Source organism: Pan paniscus, chromosome 12 (genome assembly GCF_029289425.2).
Source record: "Pan paniscus chromosome 12, NHGRI_mPanPan1-v2.0_pri, whole genome shotgun sequence".
NCBI lineage: Eukaryota > Metazoa > Chordata > Mammalia > Primates > Hominidae > Pan > Pan paniscus.
Genome location: NC_073261.2, coordinates 41,672,610 through 41,691,238, shown reverse-complemented (window position 1 = coordinate 41,691,238; position 18,629 = coordinate 41,672,610). Strand labels below are relative to the sequence as shown.

The 18,629-nt window shown below is 38.1% G+C and overlaps 1 protein-coding gene across 1 annotated transcript in view; it reads left to right on the top strand.

Annotated features, from left to right (window-relative positions):
- The window catches only part of DNAH6 (dynein axonemal heavy chain 6), a 303,480-nt gene that overhangs the window by 170,198 nt on the left and 114,653 nt on the right, over window positions 1–18,629 (top strand). Inside the window, exons 44-51 of the mRNA XM_057301281.1 lie at window positions 620–693; window positions 2,552–2,706; window positions 8,366–8,597; window positions 11,699–11,851; window positions 13,724–13,864; window positions 15,225–15,467; window positions 17,519–17,686; window positions 18,187–18,422. Of these exons, the coding sequence (XP_057157264.1) occupies window positions 620–693; window positions 2,552–2,706; window positions 8,366–8,597; window positions 11,699–11,851; window positions 13,724–13,864; window positions 15,225–15,467; window positions 17,519–17,686; window positions 18,187–18,422 (1,402 nt within the window). The remainder of the gene's footprint in view (window positions 1–619; window positions 694–2,551; window positions 2,707–8,365; window positions 8,598–11,698; window positions 11,852–13,723; window positions 13,865–15,224; window positions 15,468–17,518; window positions 17,687–18,186; window positions 18,423–18,629) is intronic.

Here is an 18,629-nt window from a genome sequence, read left to right as displayed (position 1 = left end):
GAAAGTAGGAGAAAGAGCATTTTGTCTGATAAGAAGCCAGGATAGGCCAGGCGCAGTGGTCATGCCTGTAATCCCAGCACTTTGGGAGGCCAAGGCAAGCGGATCACAAAGTCAGGAGTTCAAGACCAGTCTGGCCAATGTAGTGAAACCCTGTCTCTACTAAAAATCCAAAAAAATAGCTGGGTGTGGTGGTGTGCACCTATAATCTCAGCTACTCAGGAGGCTGAGGCAAGAGAATCATGTGAACCCAGGAGGCGGAGGTTGCGGTGAGCCAAGATCGCATCATTGCACTCCAGCCCGGGTGACAGTGCAAGACTCCGTCTCAAAAAAAAAAAAAGCCAGGATAATTTTAAAGTACTTCTTATTTCTTAAATAAGTATCCAATATTCATTATTTAACAAATATTTTAAATTCTTTGTTAAGTAATCTTAATCTTAAACTTGGGAGATTATCAGCTAAACTAAAGCGACATGGAGTTAACACAGTATTCTCTCAGTTTTTATGTATATTAATTAAGTCTTCTAAGTAAAATGCAGCTATTATTCTATATGTTTTATCACTAAAATATTCCATTCAAGATTATCATTATATTTAAAACTTGGTTTTGTTCTTTAAATAGACAAACATTTTGGAATTGCAGTTGACCTGGAATATTTTTTGAATAAGCCCATCATATTTGGAGATTTCATTAAGGCAAGTATGTTAGATTGACTTGACCTCATTTGAAAATTGTAAAGCATTTATTATTTTCCAATTCAAATGAATATTCTATAAAAACTTTACATGTGTGAGGAGTTAAGATCTAGGCCAGGTGTCAGCAAACTATGGCCCATGAGCCACATCTGCCTGCTGCCTATTTTTGTAAACAAAATTCTATGGAACATAGCCACAGCCATTTATGTATATGATTTTTATATGGTTGTTTTTGCTCTACAACAGCAGAGTGCAGTAGTAGTGATAAAGACCATATGACCTGCAAAGCCTAATATATTTACTATCAGGCCCTTTACAGAAAAAGTTTGCTGACTCCTGATCTAATTACATTCATTTTGGTAACGGTTTGAATCAGAGAGGTATCAGGTATTCAGTTTGGAAGGAAGCGGAGCGGTCTAGTCTTTTAACTCAGGACTTCCCCTTTATTGTACTCTACATAGTGAAGCTTACTTGGTTAAGAGAATTGTTCTCTTCATTTCAGAGTAACTCTAATTAGTAGCACATTTTTTTATATATTTAACTTCCTTTTATTCCCTTATGAGTTCCTCAAGCCTGTCTCTGCAATACTGTCTGTCTAATTTTTACCCTCTGGACCTAATTTTACCCTCTGGTAAATTTTACCCTCTTGACCTGCCTGGAATAAATCTGCTATCTCACTGCCCTGCCTACATTGGCAGATAGCCATGTTGTTTTACTAAGGTGCCTCTTGTTCGAGTAAAACATTCCCAGTGTCTCCAAGAGGGCAGAGACCATGTCTGTTTTTTGTTCATCTTAAGTTCCCAGGTTCCTGCACAGAGGTACGTAGCAGGCTCTCAATCAATGCTGGTTCAACACATGAAGGAACTCGTCTTTATATTATATGTAGACAATACCTCACCACTCTGGTAACTCCACTCTAGATAAGTATTACCACCCAACAAATAAAAAAGATAAACTACGTGTTTTTGTAAAGTATATATTTATATTTATTATTAAAAGTATGGTCCAAAGTTTGTTTTCAAAGATTATTTTCCTGTGTGTTTCTAGTTGATTGTATTATCACATGAGGGAATAAACAGAAAAAAAACAGCTAGACTCTTCTTGCATTGCCTATGTGTGTTTTAGTAAAACATTCCAGGAGAAAGTGCCCCTGGGGCCGTTGCTACATACAATAGAGAAGGGATATCATCAATAGATTAAAACAAGGACTCGACTCCCTACACTTTACACCTGAATTTCATTCTTAACAATTTAGGTAACCCTAAATGACTGCTATTTAAAAACTACAAATAGTTCTGGCATGATTTTTTATAATAATAGCAGTCTGCCATGCATAGTTTTTAACCAGTTAGCTTTTCCAATGTCAATAACCTAACAGCAAAAAAATGAAACCAGGTCGGGCGCGATGGCTCACACCTGTAATCCCAGCACTTTAGGAGGCAGAAGCGGGCAGATTATTTGAGGTCAGGAGCTCAAGATCAGCCTGGCCAACATAGTGAAACCCCGTCTGTACTAAAAATACAAAAATAAGCTGGGCGTGGTGGTGGGCGCCTGTAATCCCAGCTACTCAGGAGGCTGAACCGAGGAGGCGAAGGTTGTGGTGAGCTGAGATCGCACCACTGCACCCCACCCAGCCTGGGCAACAGAGAGAGACTCCATCTCAAAAAAAAAAAAACTGAAATCAGAATATAGCATTGTGAGAAAAATCAAAACCCTATTTCTGAGCTCCTATGTAAATTTTATTGCAAAGACCTTCAAAATTCCAGTGTAGCTCTTGAAGAAGTTAAATGAAATGGATTTTCCAGGTTATGTGTCTATCAGAATTGATCCAACTTGGTTCTTCTCCCATAAATTATAGTTTGGAGCAGATAAAGCTGATCGGATTTATGATGACATGCCTGATATAGAGAAAATTGCAAATGTTCTACAGGACTATCTTGATGATTATAATCTCACAAATCCCAAAGAAGTAAAGTTGGTGTTCTTCCAGGATGCTATAGAACATGTTTCAAGGTATAGTGCTATAAAGTGCCCAATAATGCATTGATTTAATATTTTTTGTATTAAAGGGTAAAAAAATAAGTTGTATAAACTCTTCAAACAGATTGCTAGATGGTCAGAGGTCTTTTATTAACTCTCACCATAACTTAAGGGTTATTGTTTAACATATTTTAAATATTTGTGGAATGAGCTTTCTATGGAATCCCCAGAGTCATTTTTTTGCTAAATATTAATAGATGGTTTCTGTTCGTTTTTATCTGTTCTGTCTTGTTATAAAAAGGATATGAGGTTGTTTACAGAGATACATATACGGTATAACAACGCTAGTTCCATGCATGCCTAAAGAAAGAGGAGCTTCAAAATTATAGCAAAACAAGTTCAATCCAGGATCAAAGGTTTCACCTGCTTGCATGTCTGACTCTTACCCACTACAAGTGTCCTATGAGGGACAACCTTGACACATTCATGAGCATCCAGCCTAAATATCTGCAGTCCTTGGGGCACACTTCCTGAAGTGGCTCCTGTCCTGCTTGACAGTTCTAATGCTAAAATGATCCTTCCAGGATAAGCCAACATCTGCCTCCTGTGCTTCTCGTATCCATCCCATCCTGTGAAGAGTCATGATTAAGGTACTCAGTGTGGGTATGAAACCATGATATGGAGCATCTCATTTACCTGGTACAACAATCTCTCTATAGCTCAGGATCATAATCTCTTTACAAGTAAGTCTCAGAGAATGTCCCAGTGGTCTATTGCTATGTAATAAGCCACTCCTATCCTTAGCAGATTCATTTTATCATCTCTCAATTTTTGCGACTGTTCTCTGAGCATCTCTCTTGCAGTTGTAATCAGACCGCCGCTGGAGTGCCTGGAGCATCTCCGCCTCCATATAGTCTCTCCACTTGTCTCTCGGCATGGCAGCATCAGGGTATCTGGGTTTCTCAACATGGTGGCTCCAGGCTCCAAAAGCAAGTGCTGCAAGACAGAGCCAGGCAGAAGCCAAATGGCTTTTTTGACATAGTCTTGGAAGTCACATAGCATCATTTCTACTGTGCTCTTCTAGTCAGTGCAGTCATACAGGCCCACTCAAGGTCAAAAGAAGAGGACGGAGACCCTATCTCTTGATGGAATCTAAGAGCAAGTAGGACCAGAGGCATTATTGCAGCCACTTTTTGGACAACGCATTGTGCCACAGAGAGATTAAGTAAATGGTCCAAAGTCTTCTAGTCAGTGAGTGGCAGGTGGGGATCACAGCCAATGCTTCAGCTCTAACTCCACTGTGGGTGCCCCTACCCAAAATGGGCTCACTTTTTTCATAACAGCCCTCCAAATATTTGAAGATCATTCCCATATTCTTCTTAGCTTTATCTTCTCCAGGCAAAATTATCCCACATCTTTCTTATTGCGTGCTGGAGATTATTTCCAGTCTTCACATACTGAGCACTTTATAATTTTTCAATGTTCTACTTAAAATGCAGCATCCAGATTTGATATCATATCCTGTGGAATAAATACAGTAAAATACAGTGAGAGTAGGAATTCCCATGGTCTACTGCTGCAGCAAGATTTTCACAGCTTTGGTTTTTTTCCTGTGTCAACTACATTTTAGCGTTGGTCCTTGTTAATACTGACAGTTAAATCCCTAGAATTTTTTTTCACATAAACCATAAGCAAATAAAGTCTTCACCTGTTCCATATTTCAGCTCTTTAATTAGCCCTAATTCAAGATTTATGTTTGTCACAGCTTAAGTGTTATAACATAGGTTGTTTGTCATTGGCTTGTCCAGATGCCACTTGCTTCCCCTCTGTCCCCCTGGCAGCATACCCACATGCTATCCCCTAACAACTTTTATTCCCATCGCTCAGGCAGGCCCTAAGCCTACAAGGAAAAAAATAATGGCAGCATTTTGGTCTGAGAAACTTCCTGGAGAATAGACCAGACCGTAAGCAAAGTTGGCTTAATTCTATTTACAATCTTTCTTACTTTTGTGAAAGAGAATTACCAGGCCCCTCAAGGTTTGCTTAAAATATTATGGACGGAAATTAAAAACCATTTGTAGCATGGTGAAGATTTGGTTTTCAGATGCACAAAGTACTGCCATGTAAATAATGATGTAGACTGTTCTCTTTTATTCAAGAGAGGATCAGTAGTTAGGAATCAGAGAAAACATATTTCTGCTTGTAAGAGCGTTCAAACACCTAATGCTGATTAGCAATGGAAAGGACTTTGTTATGAAAGTGAGTTATGGATTAATTACTAAATACTCAGTAATTTAGCACACACTACATTTCCATTTGCTGGTGACATTTTTGTTTTTGGCTTTTTAATGTAGGGTAAGTAAAAGTCTTTTAACTCGGGGGAAAAATTTGCTTCAGAGCCTGTGCTTTCAAAGAGCAAATGCACCAGGCAGTTTCTGCCCATTGTATGCCCCTAAAGTTGTCACCACACTCCAAAGATAGTAGAACAAATCTATTAGTATTTAAGCCACTAATCAGGAGAACCATCTCTTGCCTACCACGTGAGAGAAAATATAACTTAGCTACTACATTAGAGGATTCTTACTAGGGGAAGTTTTCAATCCATTTATAAGTAAATTGCCAGAAAAAAATAATACTACAAAGCAGAATGGACAAGTAATTTGTTTCCAGTAGTTTCAGATAGAAATAATCAAACTGCTATAAATAATAATGTACATGAAATAAGGAAAGAGTGACATAAAGTGCAAGATTTTTATCATATTCAATATTTCATCAACTGTAGGACACTTGTACATTATGGGAAAAATAAGAAAACATTATTATCTATTCACTCTGCCCTCAATTTTATGCTCGCCTGGGCAGCTGAAGAGAAATAAGCAAATAGACATCTGATGTGTCTTTGAGTAGATGTGTACTGTGACAGACACATAGCAATGACAATGGTGCCTGTGGGTCTTCGTTGTTCTAGTAGAGGAGTTGGCCAAAAGTTCTGGGGAAGAGGTTGACAAACTACTTTGGTAAAGGGCCAGATAGAAAAACTATTTCAGGATCTGCAGATCATACTGTAACTACCCAACCCTGCTGTCATAATGCATAAGCAGCCACAGACAGTAAGTGAATGAATGAGCTTGGGTATGTTTCAACAAACTTTATTTATAGACGTTAATATTTGAATTTCAAAGGATTTTCACATATCATGAAATATTACTCTTTAAAAATTTTTTTCAACCATTAAAAAAAATCTAAAAACCGTTCTTATCTCATGGGTCATTAAAAAACCACATTGTTAAGGGGCAGGATTTGGCCCGCAGGCCATAGTTTGCTGACCCCGGTTTTAGACAAAGCCATCTTACCAAGGCACTCAAGATGTGGAAAAAGTGGACCTGTCTGAGGAGCAGGAGAGGGTGTAAAGGTGGAGGAAACAAATTTCAAAGTTTGATTCTTATTTCAGAAGATCCTAAATAATGACTGGGAGTCTGTGCCTTGTCCTGGAGGAAGACTTTTTAAATAAGTCCTCGTAGACTCCCTGTTCTATTCTTACACTACATAGCTCCTATCTCCTGCCACCAAAGATGATGTATATAGTAACTAACTGTTACAGTCTCTAGAAGTTGGTTACTTGAATGTGGAATTGATGGAGCACCCGCCAAATGCTATGCACTGTTCTCATAGAGAAATGGACAGCATCCAGGCCCCCATGATGAAGCTTACATGTGGGAAAGAGTTAGCAATGGTTTTCTCTCATGAGTTACAGTGACCATGTGATGTTTTCATAATCAAAAAATAATAAAGCCACTATAATTTTAAAATATTTGAACATTGTTTTCTTCAATTATCAACAACATAAATAAGGTAGATAGATAGATAGATAATAGATAGATAGATAGATAGATAGATAGATAGATAGATAGATAGATAATTTCCCAGAAGAAGGAAGGGGAGGAAGAGGAAAAATAATTAAACCTGCTTTTGTATTTATCCCATGATTTCTAGATTTTAGACAATGGTAATGATAAGTTTTAAATTATGTTTATATTTTATGTCTTCTTAAGAAGAATTTATTGACGTTATCACCCCCTTTTCTATCATCTTAACAACAATGTATAGAGTTGATTCTCATACATACTGGTCACCTTTATACTAATATCCCTTCCCCCTTCCCAGGTTTTTAAATTTCATTCATACTTGTGTATATCTTCAAGGAATCTTTTAGGGAGGCTTTGCAGATTATTTACTCTCTGAGCCATAACATGGTATTTTTCTCCCTCTAACCATTGTCTTGTAAAATGTCATCTTGTCGAGTAGATGCCTGAAGCCAGCCTAAAATTATTTTTTCCTTTAGGGATAATCTATTATTTCTGCATTAGATAATCATAAACTTTTCAATTGTGTTTAAAACATAGATTTCTACTATAAAACTTCTGCATGTAAATTACTTATAGATCTCCTAGGAAACATTTAGTGTTTTGTCTCTCCTCTAGTTTTCTTTCTTGATCTTTGGGTCTGTGGGTTCAGTCCCAGTGGTTTCTTCTATTATGTCAGTCACCATTGCCTCAGTTCTATTCCTTCTTCTCATTCCTGTAATTTCTATGATGTGGCCTCTGGGATGCCATTTGTTTCTCCGAGATTTGCCCTCCTTATCTTCCATTTTCTCTCCCATTATTTTAAGATTGCTATCTTTTTTCTGAGTTCTGGGTATATTCCTGGAGTTTGGCCTCTACTTTTCCTGTTCAACTCTCCACGGTACTCTATTTGTGAGACTCATCACCTTCCACTCAGGTTTTCAGTTTAGTGGATTTTCCATCTCTACCCAACTTTTCCTAAATTTGGGGGGGTTTCCCTCCTTTTTGAGTGCTCTCTCTCTAGTATCATCATTGTAGTGCTTTTCAAAATTCCTGTTGGCCGGGCGTGGTGGCTCATGCCTGTAATCCCAGTACTTTGGGAGGCCGAGGCAGGCGAATCATGAGATCAGGAGATCGAGACCATCCTGGCTAAGACGGTGAAACCCCGTCTCTACTAAAAATACAAAAAATTAGCCAGGCATGGTGGCAGCCGCCTGTAGTCCCAGCTACTCTGGAGGCTGAGGCAAGAGAATGGCGTGAACCCAGGAGGCAGAGGTTGCAGCGAGCCGAGATCACACCACTGCATTCCAGCCTGGGCAACAGAGCAAGACTCTATCTCAAAAAAAAAAAAAATTCCTGTTAACATGAATCAGAAACTTTCTAAAATTTTGTTGGTATCCTGCAGTAAATCCATTTCAAAGTGTTCTGTTGATCTCTCCTTCTGCACTGTGGTATCTTTTTCTAGGTTCAGTGATTTTTCTGCTTGCTCATTCTTATAAATGGAAACCTGGGCTTAGCAATTGACAATGTAAGTTGTGGCCTAGATCGGCTAGGGTCTCCAACAAAGTCCTTCAGACTTCAGGGAAAAGAGATTTTACTTTATTCTAAATTTGTACGACTAGGGCCGAGACCCAACAGCCTGTTAGGAATGGGGGAAAGAATGAAAAAGAGAAAAGCCCAGCAGTGCTGTTCACCAAACCCTGGCCTCAGATGCAGCCTGCTCTTCCCTTGCAGCATCCTGCCCAGGGAGGAGGCTCCACTAGCCACCAGCATTTGGCTCTGGGGCAGGCTCTCTGAGCAGGAGCCATGTCTGTGAACTTGAAATAAACCCTCTGCTCTGATGTTTGCAGGATTGCTCGGATGATACGTCAAGAAAGAGGCAATGCCCTGCTTGTTGGAGTAGGAGGCACAGGAAAGCAGTCACTCACGAGACTTGCAGCTCATATATGCGGTTACAAATGTTTGCAGATTGAACTCAGCCGGGGATATAATTATGATAGTTTTCATGAAGACCTGAGGAAGTTGTACAAAATGGCTGGTGTAGAAGACAAGAATATGGTTTTCCTTTTCACTGACACCCAGGTGTGTGTTTAAATAGCTCATGGGTGAGAACAGGAAATGTATGGGTGTTACAATCGGGTGTGTGCTTTGAACAGTTTGTAGGATGAAGTTCAAGGGGATTGTTCCCTTTGATAACAGATTTCCTGCAGCTTGTAAAAGACTTTTATAATACATTTTTATTTATTTTACCAAGTATTGTTTCCCTCTTTAAATTCTTAGTAATTAAATTTGATCAAAGGTCGAGGAGGTAAGTTTTTAACTTTTCTTTGAGGGAAAAGGCAAAGATAACAGAAGGTAATAAACTATAAAAGTGCATATAAGAAAATAATTTACCAAAAATTCAATTAGGGAAACATGACTTTACCTACAGAAAGGAAAAAGTAAGGGCTATCTTTTGGGTTAAATTACCTTTAAAATTGAAGTAGGATTACATCTATATCTACGACAGCTAATTTAACTGATCTTGAATTAATTCTATAGCAGAGGACTTTCTACATTGATTATTCTTGGGTATTTTTTCTTTAGAGAAAATAAACCCATCTAGAAATTAGCCAACGAATAAAAAAGTGATAGATTTGATGCATAAATGTTTTAAATATTGTAAGCAGAATTAAATACAAAGAAAAAATTGGAAAAATATTTTTAGTATCTATGACATGCAATGAGTTTATATCTTATTATAAAAATACTTATCACAAATGAAAAAGGAAAAGTCAAGCACATCTATAGAAGAAATAGAAAAAATGTGATAGAATGTGAATACACAGTTCCAGAAAACAAAGGGCTTTAAACACCTGAAGAAATTTTCAACCTCACCATTAATGAAGGAAATTGTAATAAATAAAAATGCCAGTGACTTGGCCTTGCAAGTTGATAATGGTTAAAAATCATAATATACAGTGTTGGCAGAGGTGTGGGAATAATAGGCCTGTTTATTCCCACACCTCTGGGAGATTATAAATTAGCAAAATCTTTCTGGAAGGTAGTTGGCAATATGTAGGTAAAGCCTTTACATTTCTTTTACATTATACTCAAAGCTATGTACAAAGTTGCATGTATAAGAATATCTATTGTAATGTTTTTAAATAATAATCTGAGAGAGTATTAATGTCCAGTGAGAGAAAGTCATATACATAATATCTGATATAACCATATACTAGAGCACTGTGTAAAAACTTTAAAATTATATTTTAGAAGCATCCACATTTTAATGTATATCTAGACATGTATGCCCTGTGTACAAAGAGAAAACATTTGAATCTTGGGATTGTGAGTGATTTTTATTGTCTAGTTTTGCTTATCTGTAGTTTCTGATTATCCTAAAATTAAGATATTTCTGATAGTGCTTTTAACATTGCTTTTAAAAATCAAACAAGTTATGTAAAAAGTCTCCAAGTATTAAAGCTCCAAAGATCAAGTCATATTGTGTTGCTTCTCTTTAGACAAAAAGTTACTACATTCTGTTGGAAGCCCCAATCAATCTCAAATGTTCTACAATAATGAAGAGTAAACGTAACCATAAAAATAAAAATGCATGTGTCTATACATGAACTTATATATACACAAAACATTATAAATGTGAGAAGAAATTGAGAGAAACAAGATGTTAAAAATAGAGTTTAATTGGCTGTAACTTAACAAATACAAAGTAGAAATAACTATGATGAGATATTTTACATAATATAATTTCTAAGCTACAATTAATAGCTATATACTATATTTCATATTTTACAGAGAAAGCAAATATTTTCTAATACTACTGAATGTTTACAAAAATTAATCATATACTAGATTTAAAGAAATTTTTATTAAATCGTTAAAAGCATAAGCTGTACTCATAACATTCTTTGCCCATGCTTTAATTAAGGGAGAAATTAATGATGTGTCTTAGGACTTTAAAACATTCATATAAAGATCAAGAAAGTCAAAATCTCTTAGAGACTAAGAGAAATGAACTTAATATGAATAAAAATCTATGGAATGCAACCCAGCAGTTCTCAAATTTACATTTGTAGATTTGAATCAAAAATTAGAAACTACACAAATTAGTTTACTTAAAACTTTAGGAGGGAACAAATGTCACAAGACACATAAGAAAATGGAACAAGATAAAGCAAAAATAAATTAGAACACAGAAAACTGGTGTTTGCTCTTGGGGAAAATTGACAGACACAATTATACCAAGTTCATTAAGAAAAACAAAAAGTTTCAAATGAAGAAAATAAAATAACAGATATCTTGTCATAGTTAAATATATAGTACTCAAACTTTTATATAACTAAAAAGTTAACTGAAATAAAGGGTAAACGAGAGATTGCTTTTAAATATTTGCATCAATGTTGAAAGACAAAAAGTCTATTTCAAAATATGTAAATTACTCATGCAAATTTGAAAGAAAACTCCAAGATGCAGGTGGTTGCAAAGTTTAGACTGACTTTTTAATGGACAATAATAAATGTGGGATAATATTTTCCCTTGCTAATAATCAAAAACATCCAAAATAAATTCTCCAAAAGAAAGCATTTATTATACCTCCCAAATTAACAAAAATAAATGTCAAAAATTGATGAAGTCATACTTGAATTGAATGAGAAATAGTAAAATCTTCAAAATCCAGAAAATATTTATGCATTTAATGGGTAATCTCACTCCTGGGAATTTGTTTCAAGAAAATAATCCAACTAAGGGGAAAAGATATATGCCTAAAATTGTTCTTATAATGTAAATAAGACTGTAAACTATCTCTGTCCGTGCAAATGTATGGTGCATCAGCTCAATGGTGCATTCTGCTTCTATATTTGTGATAAATATGATGAGTACATTACAGAACTATGGGTTAGTATTAATGATAAAATGGTAACTGAAAGGGGCAGAATATAAAATACTTGCACATATGACTTGACCCAGGTAAAATGGGAATGCCTGCTAAGAAACAAAACACAAAGGAAAAATGAAAAATCAGTGTACTTGCTATGTTAGAACTTCAGGGTTCCATGAAATTTTTAAGATTATCTTCTCTTAAAGATGAAATTGATTCATGTGAATTTTAGAATAAATATTTTGCTTTATAATAAATGGAAAATGATTGAGCAAGTTGTAATGAACACTGCTATCTTCTACAGATTGTAGTGGAGGAGTTCCTAGAAGATATAAATAACATCCTGAACTCAGGTGAAGTGCCTAATTTATTTGAAAAGGATGAACTGGAGCAGGTTTTAGCGGCCACCAGACCAAGAGCAAAAGAAGTAGGAATTTTTGAGGGGAACAGAGACGAGGTAGGATGTGCCAGAGTAGTTATGTGGCTTTATCACAAAAACGTTTCTTCACCTTTTATTTAACCATTCATTGATTGCCTGAAGGGGTCCATGAATAGAATTTTTTTCAATATAATTGGTTTCCTTTGTATTCTACGTATTTTATTTTTGGTGTTTAAAGCATTGGGTCACCAGACTTCCAGAAAGTTCTGTGGGAAGCAGAAAACAGAAATCCCATTGCCCCACAGAGGTCATAGTCTTGTCCAAACTGGCCAGCCTCTCTTATTCCTCTTTAAGCACCAGTTTATTTCACACACTGCAGCACCCTGCCTGTGGCGGGCTGAAGGCATAGGTCCAGCGTTGTTGATGCCCTTGCCTAGCAGCAATGTTATGACACAACAAAGCAGGAATGTGTTTTCTCTCACTCTCTCGGGAACAGTGTGGCTGCTGTACACTTTCATTCTCCAGCACCATGCTAGATCCCATACACCATTACTTGTTCACCCCAGCTTTCTTCCTTGTTTCTGCACCTTCTTTAACTTTCTGGCTGTTCTTTCTTATATCTTTACTGTTTCCCTTTGTGAGAATTGTCTCTCCTGCTAGGTCGGAGATTATAGGTACAGATGCAAGTCTACTTCTGCTAATGTAAGCAGGAAGGGATTTATTAAAGGGACACAGAATCATTGGAAGGGCCAAAGAAAGAAATTCCAGACTGAACTGCTTGGAATGAATATAAAATGTACACTGTAGAAGTCAATGGTCAAGGAGGTAGCTGCCTCTGCCACAACCATTCCTGCTGAAGCAGGGAGCCACTAAACCAGTCAGTGTGCCTCTGCATCAGCCGCCAGCTCCAGAGCCATGTGTCCTCCATCACATCAGGAAGCAGCTGAAATCAGGAGCCACTTCCAGAAATAATAGCTCCAGGATAGTTTATCAAAGAACTAAGAATTGAACTACCATTTGATCCAGCAATCCCATTACTGGTATATACCCAAAGGAAAATAAATCATTCTACCAAAAAGAGATATGCACCTGTATGTTTCATTGCAGCACTATTCACAATAGCAAAGACATGGAACCAACTCAGGTGCCCATCAGTGGTGGGTTAGATATAGAAAAAGTGGTATGTGTACACCATGGAATACTACACAGCCATTAAAAATAATGAAATTGTGTCCTTTACAGAAACATGGATGCAGCTGGAGGTCATTATCATAAGCAAATAATGCAGAAACAGAAAACCAAATACCACCTGTTCTCACTTATAGCTAAACATTGGGTAACATGGACATAAAGATGGGAACAATAGACACCACAGAATAAAAGAGCAGAGAGGGAAGGAGGGATGAAAGGGTTGAAAAACTACCTATTGGATACTGTGCTTACTTCCTGGGTGACAAGATCAGTCATACTCCAAACCCCAGAATCACGCAATATATCTTTGTAACAAACCTACACATGTACCCCCAGAATCTAAAATAAAAGTTGAAAAAGAAAAAAAAAAAAAACTCCCATACCATGCAACTTCTGCCAGGCTCTGCACCTGTAAAACTGTGCAGCACCCTGCCCCTCTCTCCCAGATGTCTTCTGCCCCACAGCAAAACCTTGTATGAATGGCCCTTTATTCAAAGGATCTCCTCAAGTACACGGGTGAAAGGGACCTAAATCACATCCAGAACCCTAGCCACAATGGAGTTTGCAAAATGTCATTTTTAATCTTTCCAGACTGTGAGAGAAAGAGGTTGGAGTGAATGTTGAACAAGAAAATTTACATATCTACTATGCTGACATTTTATATTTGATATTGGGAGCCTCAGATGCATTAGCCAACACTTATTTTCATTGTTGCTTAATCATTATTTTAAATTGAAAAAATAACTTTCTTTTTGTCAGGTGTTTCAATACTTTATCAGCAAAGTGCGTCGGAAGCTGCACATTGTTCTCTGCATGAGCCCAGTTGGGGAGGCCTTTCGGTCCCGATGCAGGATGTTTCCATCCCTTGTGAATTGCTGCACCATTGACTGGTTTGTGCAGGTTGGTGACATCCCAGGATATCTCTTTGAGAAGTTGGACTTGCTTGACTTTAAAGGGGTAACACATTGCCCAAGAGTAACTCATGGGTACTTGTATTAGCTTTAAAGCCTACTAGGAATTTATTCATATAGAGAATGACCGTGACAATCATAGAACAAAGACAAAACAGAATTTGTAAAGGAAGAGACCATTGAATTTAGCAATGTGGAAGTTATCAGCGATCTTGACAAAATCTGTTTCAATGGATGGTGGGAGAAAGGGTTCAAGAGAGAAGGGGAGAGAAATCTGAGTCAGTGGTTATAGGCAACACTTTTGAGTTTTGCCCCAAAGGAAAGCAGAGAGATGGGGCAAGAGCTAGGGGACATGTGAGGTCAAGAGAGAAGTATTTTTAAATGTGAAACACAAGCGGCATGCATGTGTGCTGATGTAAATGATCCAGAAAAGATAAATATATGGATGATGCAGCATACCGAGTTAAGCACTGTGGGACCAGTGTCCTTGAATAAGCAAGAAGGGATGAGAATGAGTCATCAAAGAAGGGGCTGACCTGGTCAGGGTGCATCCACAGCCTACCCCTGAGTAACAGGTGGGGAGGCAGAATATATGAGCACAGATGCAGGTAGGTAGGAAGATGTGGGGGTAAGAGGTCATTGAAGTTCTGTTTTCATTGCTATTGTTTTTTAGTGATATGGGCAGTAGGGTCATCAGCTGAGAGTGAAAAAGAAAGACTAAGTGTCAGCAGTTTAAGGAAGTAGAATCCGGTGTGAAATACTCAGGAGAGCATAAAACTGATATATTAAAAAATGTAGAAGCATTTCTGGGCTGCACTAAGCTAATTATCAAAAATTTAAAGTGATACTAATTGGCAGCCATGCTCAGCTGCACAGTTGCAGGCATGAAGTAAGAGAGTTGCATTTGACCAATGTTCAAGTGAGTTCAAAGAAGCAAGAGAGGAGCAAAGGAGTTGAGGTGTGCAGGGCAGTGACTATAATGATGGACGTGAGGTCCAAACTATGTAACAAACAGAGTGAGGACGTAAGGTCCCTGTAACATATGTGATTTATTTATGGAATTCTAGAAGCACCCAATCATTAATTCATTCAGTCAACAAATATGTATTGAGCAACTTCCGTGTGCATGATACTGTGGAGACATATGGGTCACTAAATGCAGACCCAGGCACCCCTCAAATGGACAGAGCCCTTCAGTTCATTAAGCACCATAGACATGAGTAGGAGTTAACTAGGTGAAGAGGGGACTGGGCAGGGAGGAGTTCCCGAGAAATATGTTTTTCTTGGTATTAAACTGTATGTTATTGAAATGACACAACAGATTTTCTAGATTTTTCCTTGATTCACAGTGGCCCAGAGAAGCACTTCTTTCTGTGTCAAAGACATTTTTCTCACAAGTCGATGCTGGAAATGAAGAACTGAAAGAAAAGCTTTCCTTGATGTGCGTGAACGTTCACTTGAGTGTCTCCAGCATGGCAGAGCGCTATTACAATGAGCTGCGCAGGTGGTACTACACGACACCCACCTCCTACCTGGAGCTTATCAATCTTTACCTGTCTATGCTGTCTGAAAAAAGGAAGCAGATTATTTCAGTAGGTTCAATATTATCCATGAAAATATTGTTTTGCTTGAACTCAGAACTTTTGAGAATGCATGGAAACTCTATGCACTGTCTTACCTGTCAGGGCCCTGTATTAGTCCATTCTCGCACTGCTATAAAGAAATACCTGAAACTGGGTAATTTATAAGAAAAGAGATGTAATTGGCTCACAGTTCTGCAGGTTGTACAGGAAGCATAGTGCTGGCATCTGCTCAGCTTTTGGGGAGGCCTCGGGAAACTTTCAATCATGGCAGAAGGTGAAGAGGAAACAGGCACATTTTATGTGGCAAGAGCAGGAGCAAGAGAGAGAGGGGGGTGGTGCCACACACTTTTAAACACCAGATCTCACAAGAACTCACTATCATGATGACAGCACCAAAGGGAGGATGGTGGTAAGCCATGAGAAACTGTCCCCATGATCCAATTACCTCCCACCAGGCCCCCCCTCCAGCATTGAAGATTACATTTCAACATGAGATTTGGGTGGGGACACAGATCCAAACCATATCAGGCCCTCTCCATCCTGACATGTGCCCCTGACAACCTAAAATATGACCAAAAAGTGTTTCCTGCTGTTGGTCTGAGGGCCTTCTCCTTTTCAATAATTACATATATTTTCCTTCTGCCATTTATGCAAGTATCCTTGACTCAGTAGAATGATATGGGCATCACAAGACTATCAAAGTTATGCAGTGAACTGGTCATCTCTGTGGTATTTAATACAGAGGAAAACATTTTGTTAAGCAATACAGATGGTGTTTTAAAGAACATATGCCAGTGGTTCTGACTAAGAGCAAGGACCGGGGTATCAGCCAAACTGTGTACAGCCTATGTTCTGCCTCTGGCTATGCAACTTTGAGCACATTAGTAACTTCTCTAAGCCTTAGTAGAAAATAAGGCTAAAAGAAAATCTGTATCTACCTCTTGGATTGTCGTGGAATTTAAGACACTTTGTTAGTGAATTCCTGAAACTATGATCTGACACATATAAAGTGCTCAGAAAATAGAAGCTGCTGTCATCATCATCATCAGGAAATTAACATGACCTACAATTTTCTACATTTTAAACACACTAAAAATGGAAGCACTTACAATATAGATATTTAAATTTTTTCAGAGGATTTTTACCTGGTTAAATGCCTGCCTTGTGAAATAACTTGACTGATATTTTTGAAATCTGCCCATTTGAACCAAGCTTTTTTTTTTTTTGAGATGGAGTCTCGCTCTGTCACCCAGGCTGGAGTGCAGTGGCACAATCTCGGCTCACTGCAACCTCCGCCTCCCAGGTTCATGCCATTCTCCTGCCTCAGCCTCCCAAGTAGCTGGGACTATAGTCACCCGCCACCACGCCCGACTAATTTTTTGTATTTTTAGTAGAGATGGGGTTTCGCTGTAGCCAGGATGGTCTCAATCTGACCTCGTGATCCGCCCACCTCAGCCTCCCAAAGTGCTGGCATTACAGATGTGAGCCACTGCCCCAGCCATGAGCCAAGCTTTCTGACTCACCTTCGAAAAACAATTCTTCCCAGGTGTCTCCTTTACCAGATACCAGCCCTTTGATCATGGTCAAGAGTTTTCTACCACAGGGAAGTAGGTTTCAAATCCAGCAGCTAGAGCTACACCCTCTGGACCTCATCTCCCTAGGGGTCCTCAGCCCTGCTGGCCAGAGCAAACAAGCTCCCAGAGCTGCAGCCTCCAGGGATTCACATCTGGACCTGTTCCTCACTCATTCAACATGCTACCACAGGGAATAAAAACAGTACCATGTGGTCCTTACTCTCAGTGAGCCACAGCCCAGTGACGTCCCACTGCTGTGGCCAGAGGGCATGGATCCAAACAACTGTGATGAATGTCATGGCCATTTCTAGAGTTCCATTATCTGAACATTTCCCAATTTGTAATATGTTCACAACCTGAATTATTACAAACTGATTTACCAATTCTGTAGATGTAAAAGTCTAATACATGAGTAATATGTGTTCGATACCAGTAAACTTAGAGTTTATAATACTCATTATAATATAAATTTTCATTGTTACTTAGGCACGAGATTGGGTGAAGAATGGTCTCACCAAGCTACTAGAAACAAACATACTAGTAGATAAAATGAAATTAGATCTTTCAGCTTTAGAGCCTGTACTTTTAACAAAATCAGAAGATGTTGAAGCCCTGATGGAAAAATTGGCAGTGGATCAAGAAAGTGCCGATCAGGTATGCTGCGGTTCCTGAGAATGTGGAAAAGGCTTCCGTCAGCAACTGATCACTTATATATAATGAGACACGATTGGATTTTTTTATTATATATGTTATTAAAATAATTAAGTGATAGATTTAGCAGTTTTTTTTTTTAGCAATTTAGCAATGCTTTTAAGTTGTAAACAATCTCCCTTTACTAAATCAGTTTGGCTCTGTCCCCAAGAATTGATGCAGCCCAATGAATAGGACAGAGAATTGTGAGAAAAGCACCACCTATAAATATAAAGCAACTATGTCTCTCCTAAGATGGAACTGTTTGTTATAATAAGTTTATATTCATTATGCTATTGGCATGGCATAGATGGACAAAGGAGAGCATAAAATGCAATCTAGCTAATTCCCTTTCATCATTACTCTAATCCAAAGGGCAAATATGACTCACTATTATTGGCTTTGTTTTGAATATTAAAATTCAAATAATGAGGCCACTTAAGCAGTCATGTTTCAATGGTTAGGTCCGTAACACTGTGCAGGAGGACGAAGCAACAGCAAAAGTCAAAGCTGAAGAAACCCAAGCAATAGCTGATGATGCTCAAAGAGATCTTGACGAGGCACTACCTGCACTAGATGCTGCCAATAAAGCACTGGATTCCTTAGATAAGGCAGATATATCAGAAATCAGAGTTTTTACAAAGCCCCCAGATTTGGTCATGACAGTAATGGAAGCAATCTCCATTCTTTTGAATGCCAAGTGAGTAATTCAGAGTCATGTATTGCCATGATACCTGGTAAGAGTTCTTTACTGTTTTCCTCCATGGTAATGTATATATTCATTCCCTTCTCCATCTTCTCATTGCTTCAGTTGGTCATTCAACAAATTGATTCAAGGAGCATTTTCTTCCCCAACATCTATTTTGTACTAGATGGTGGAAGATATGTTTTTCTCTGCAAGATATAC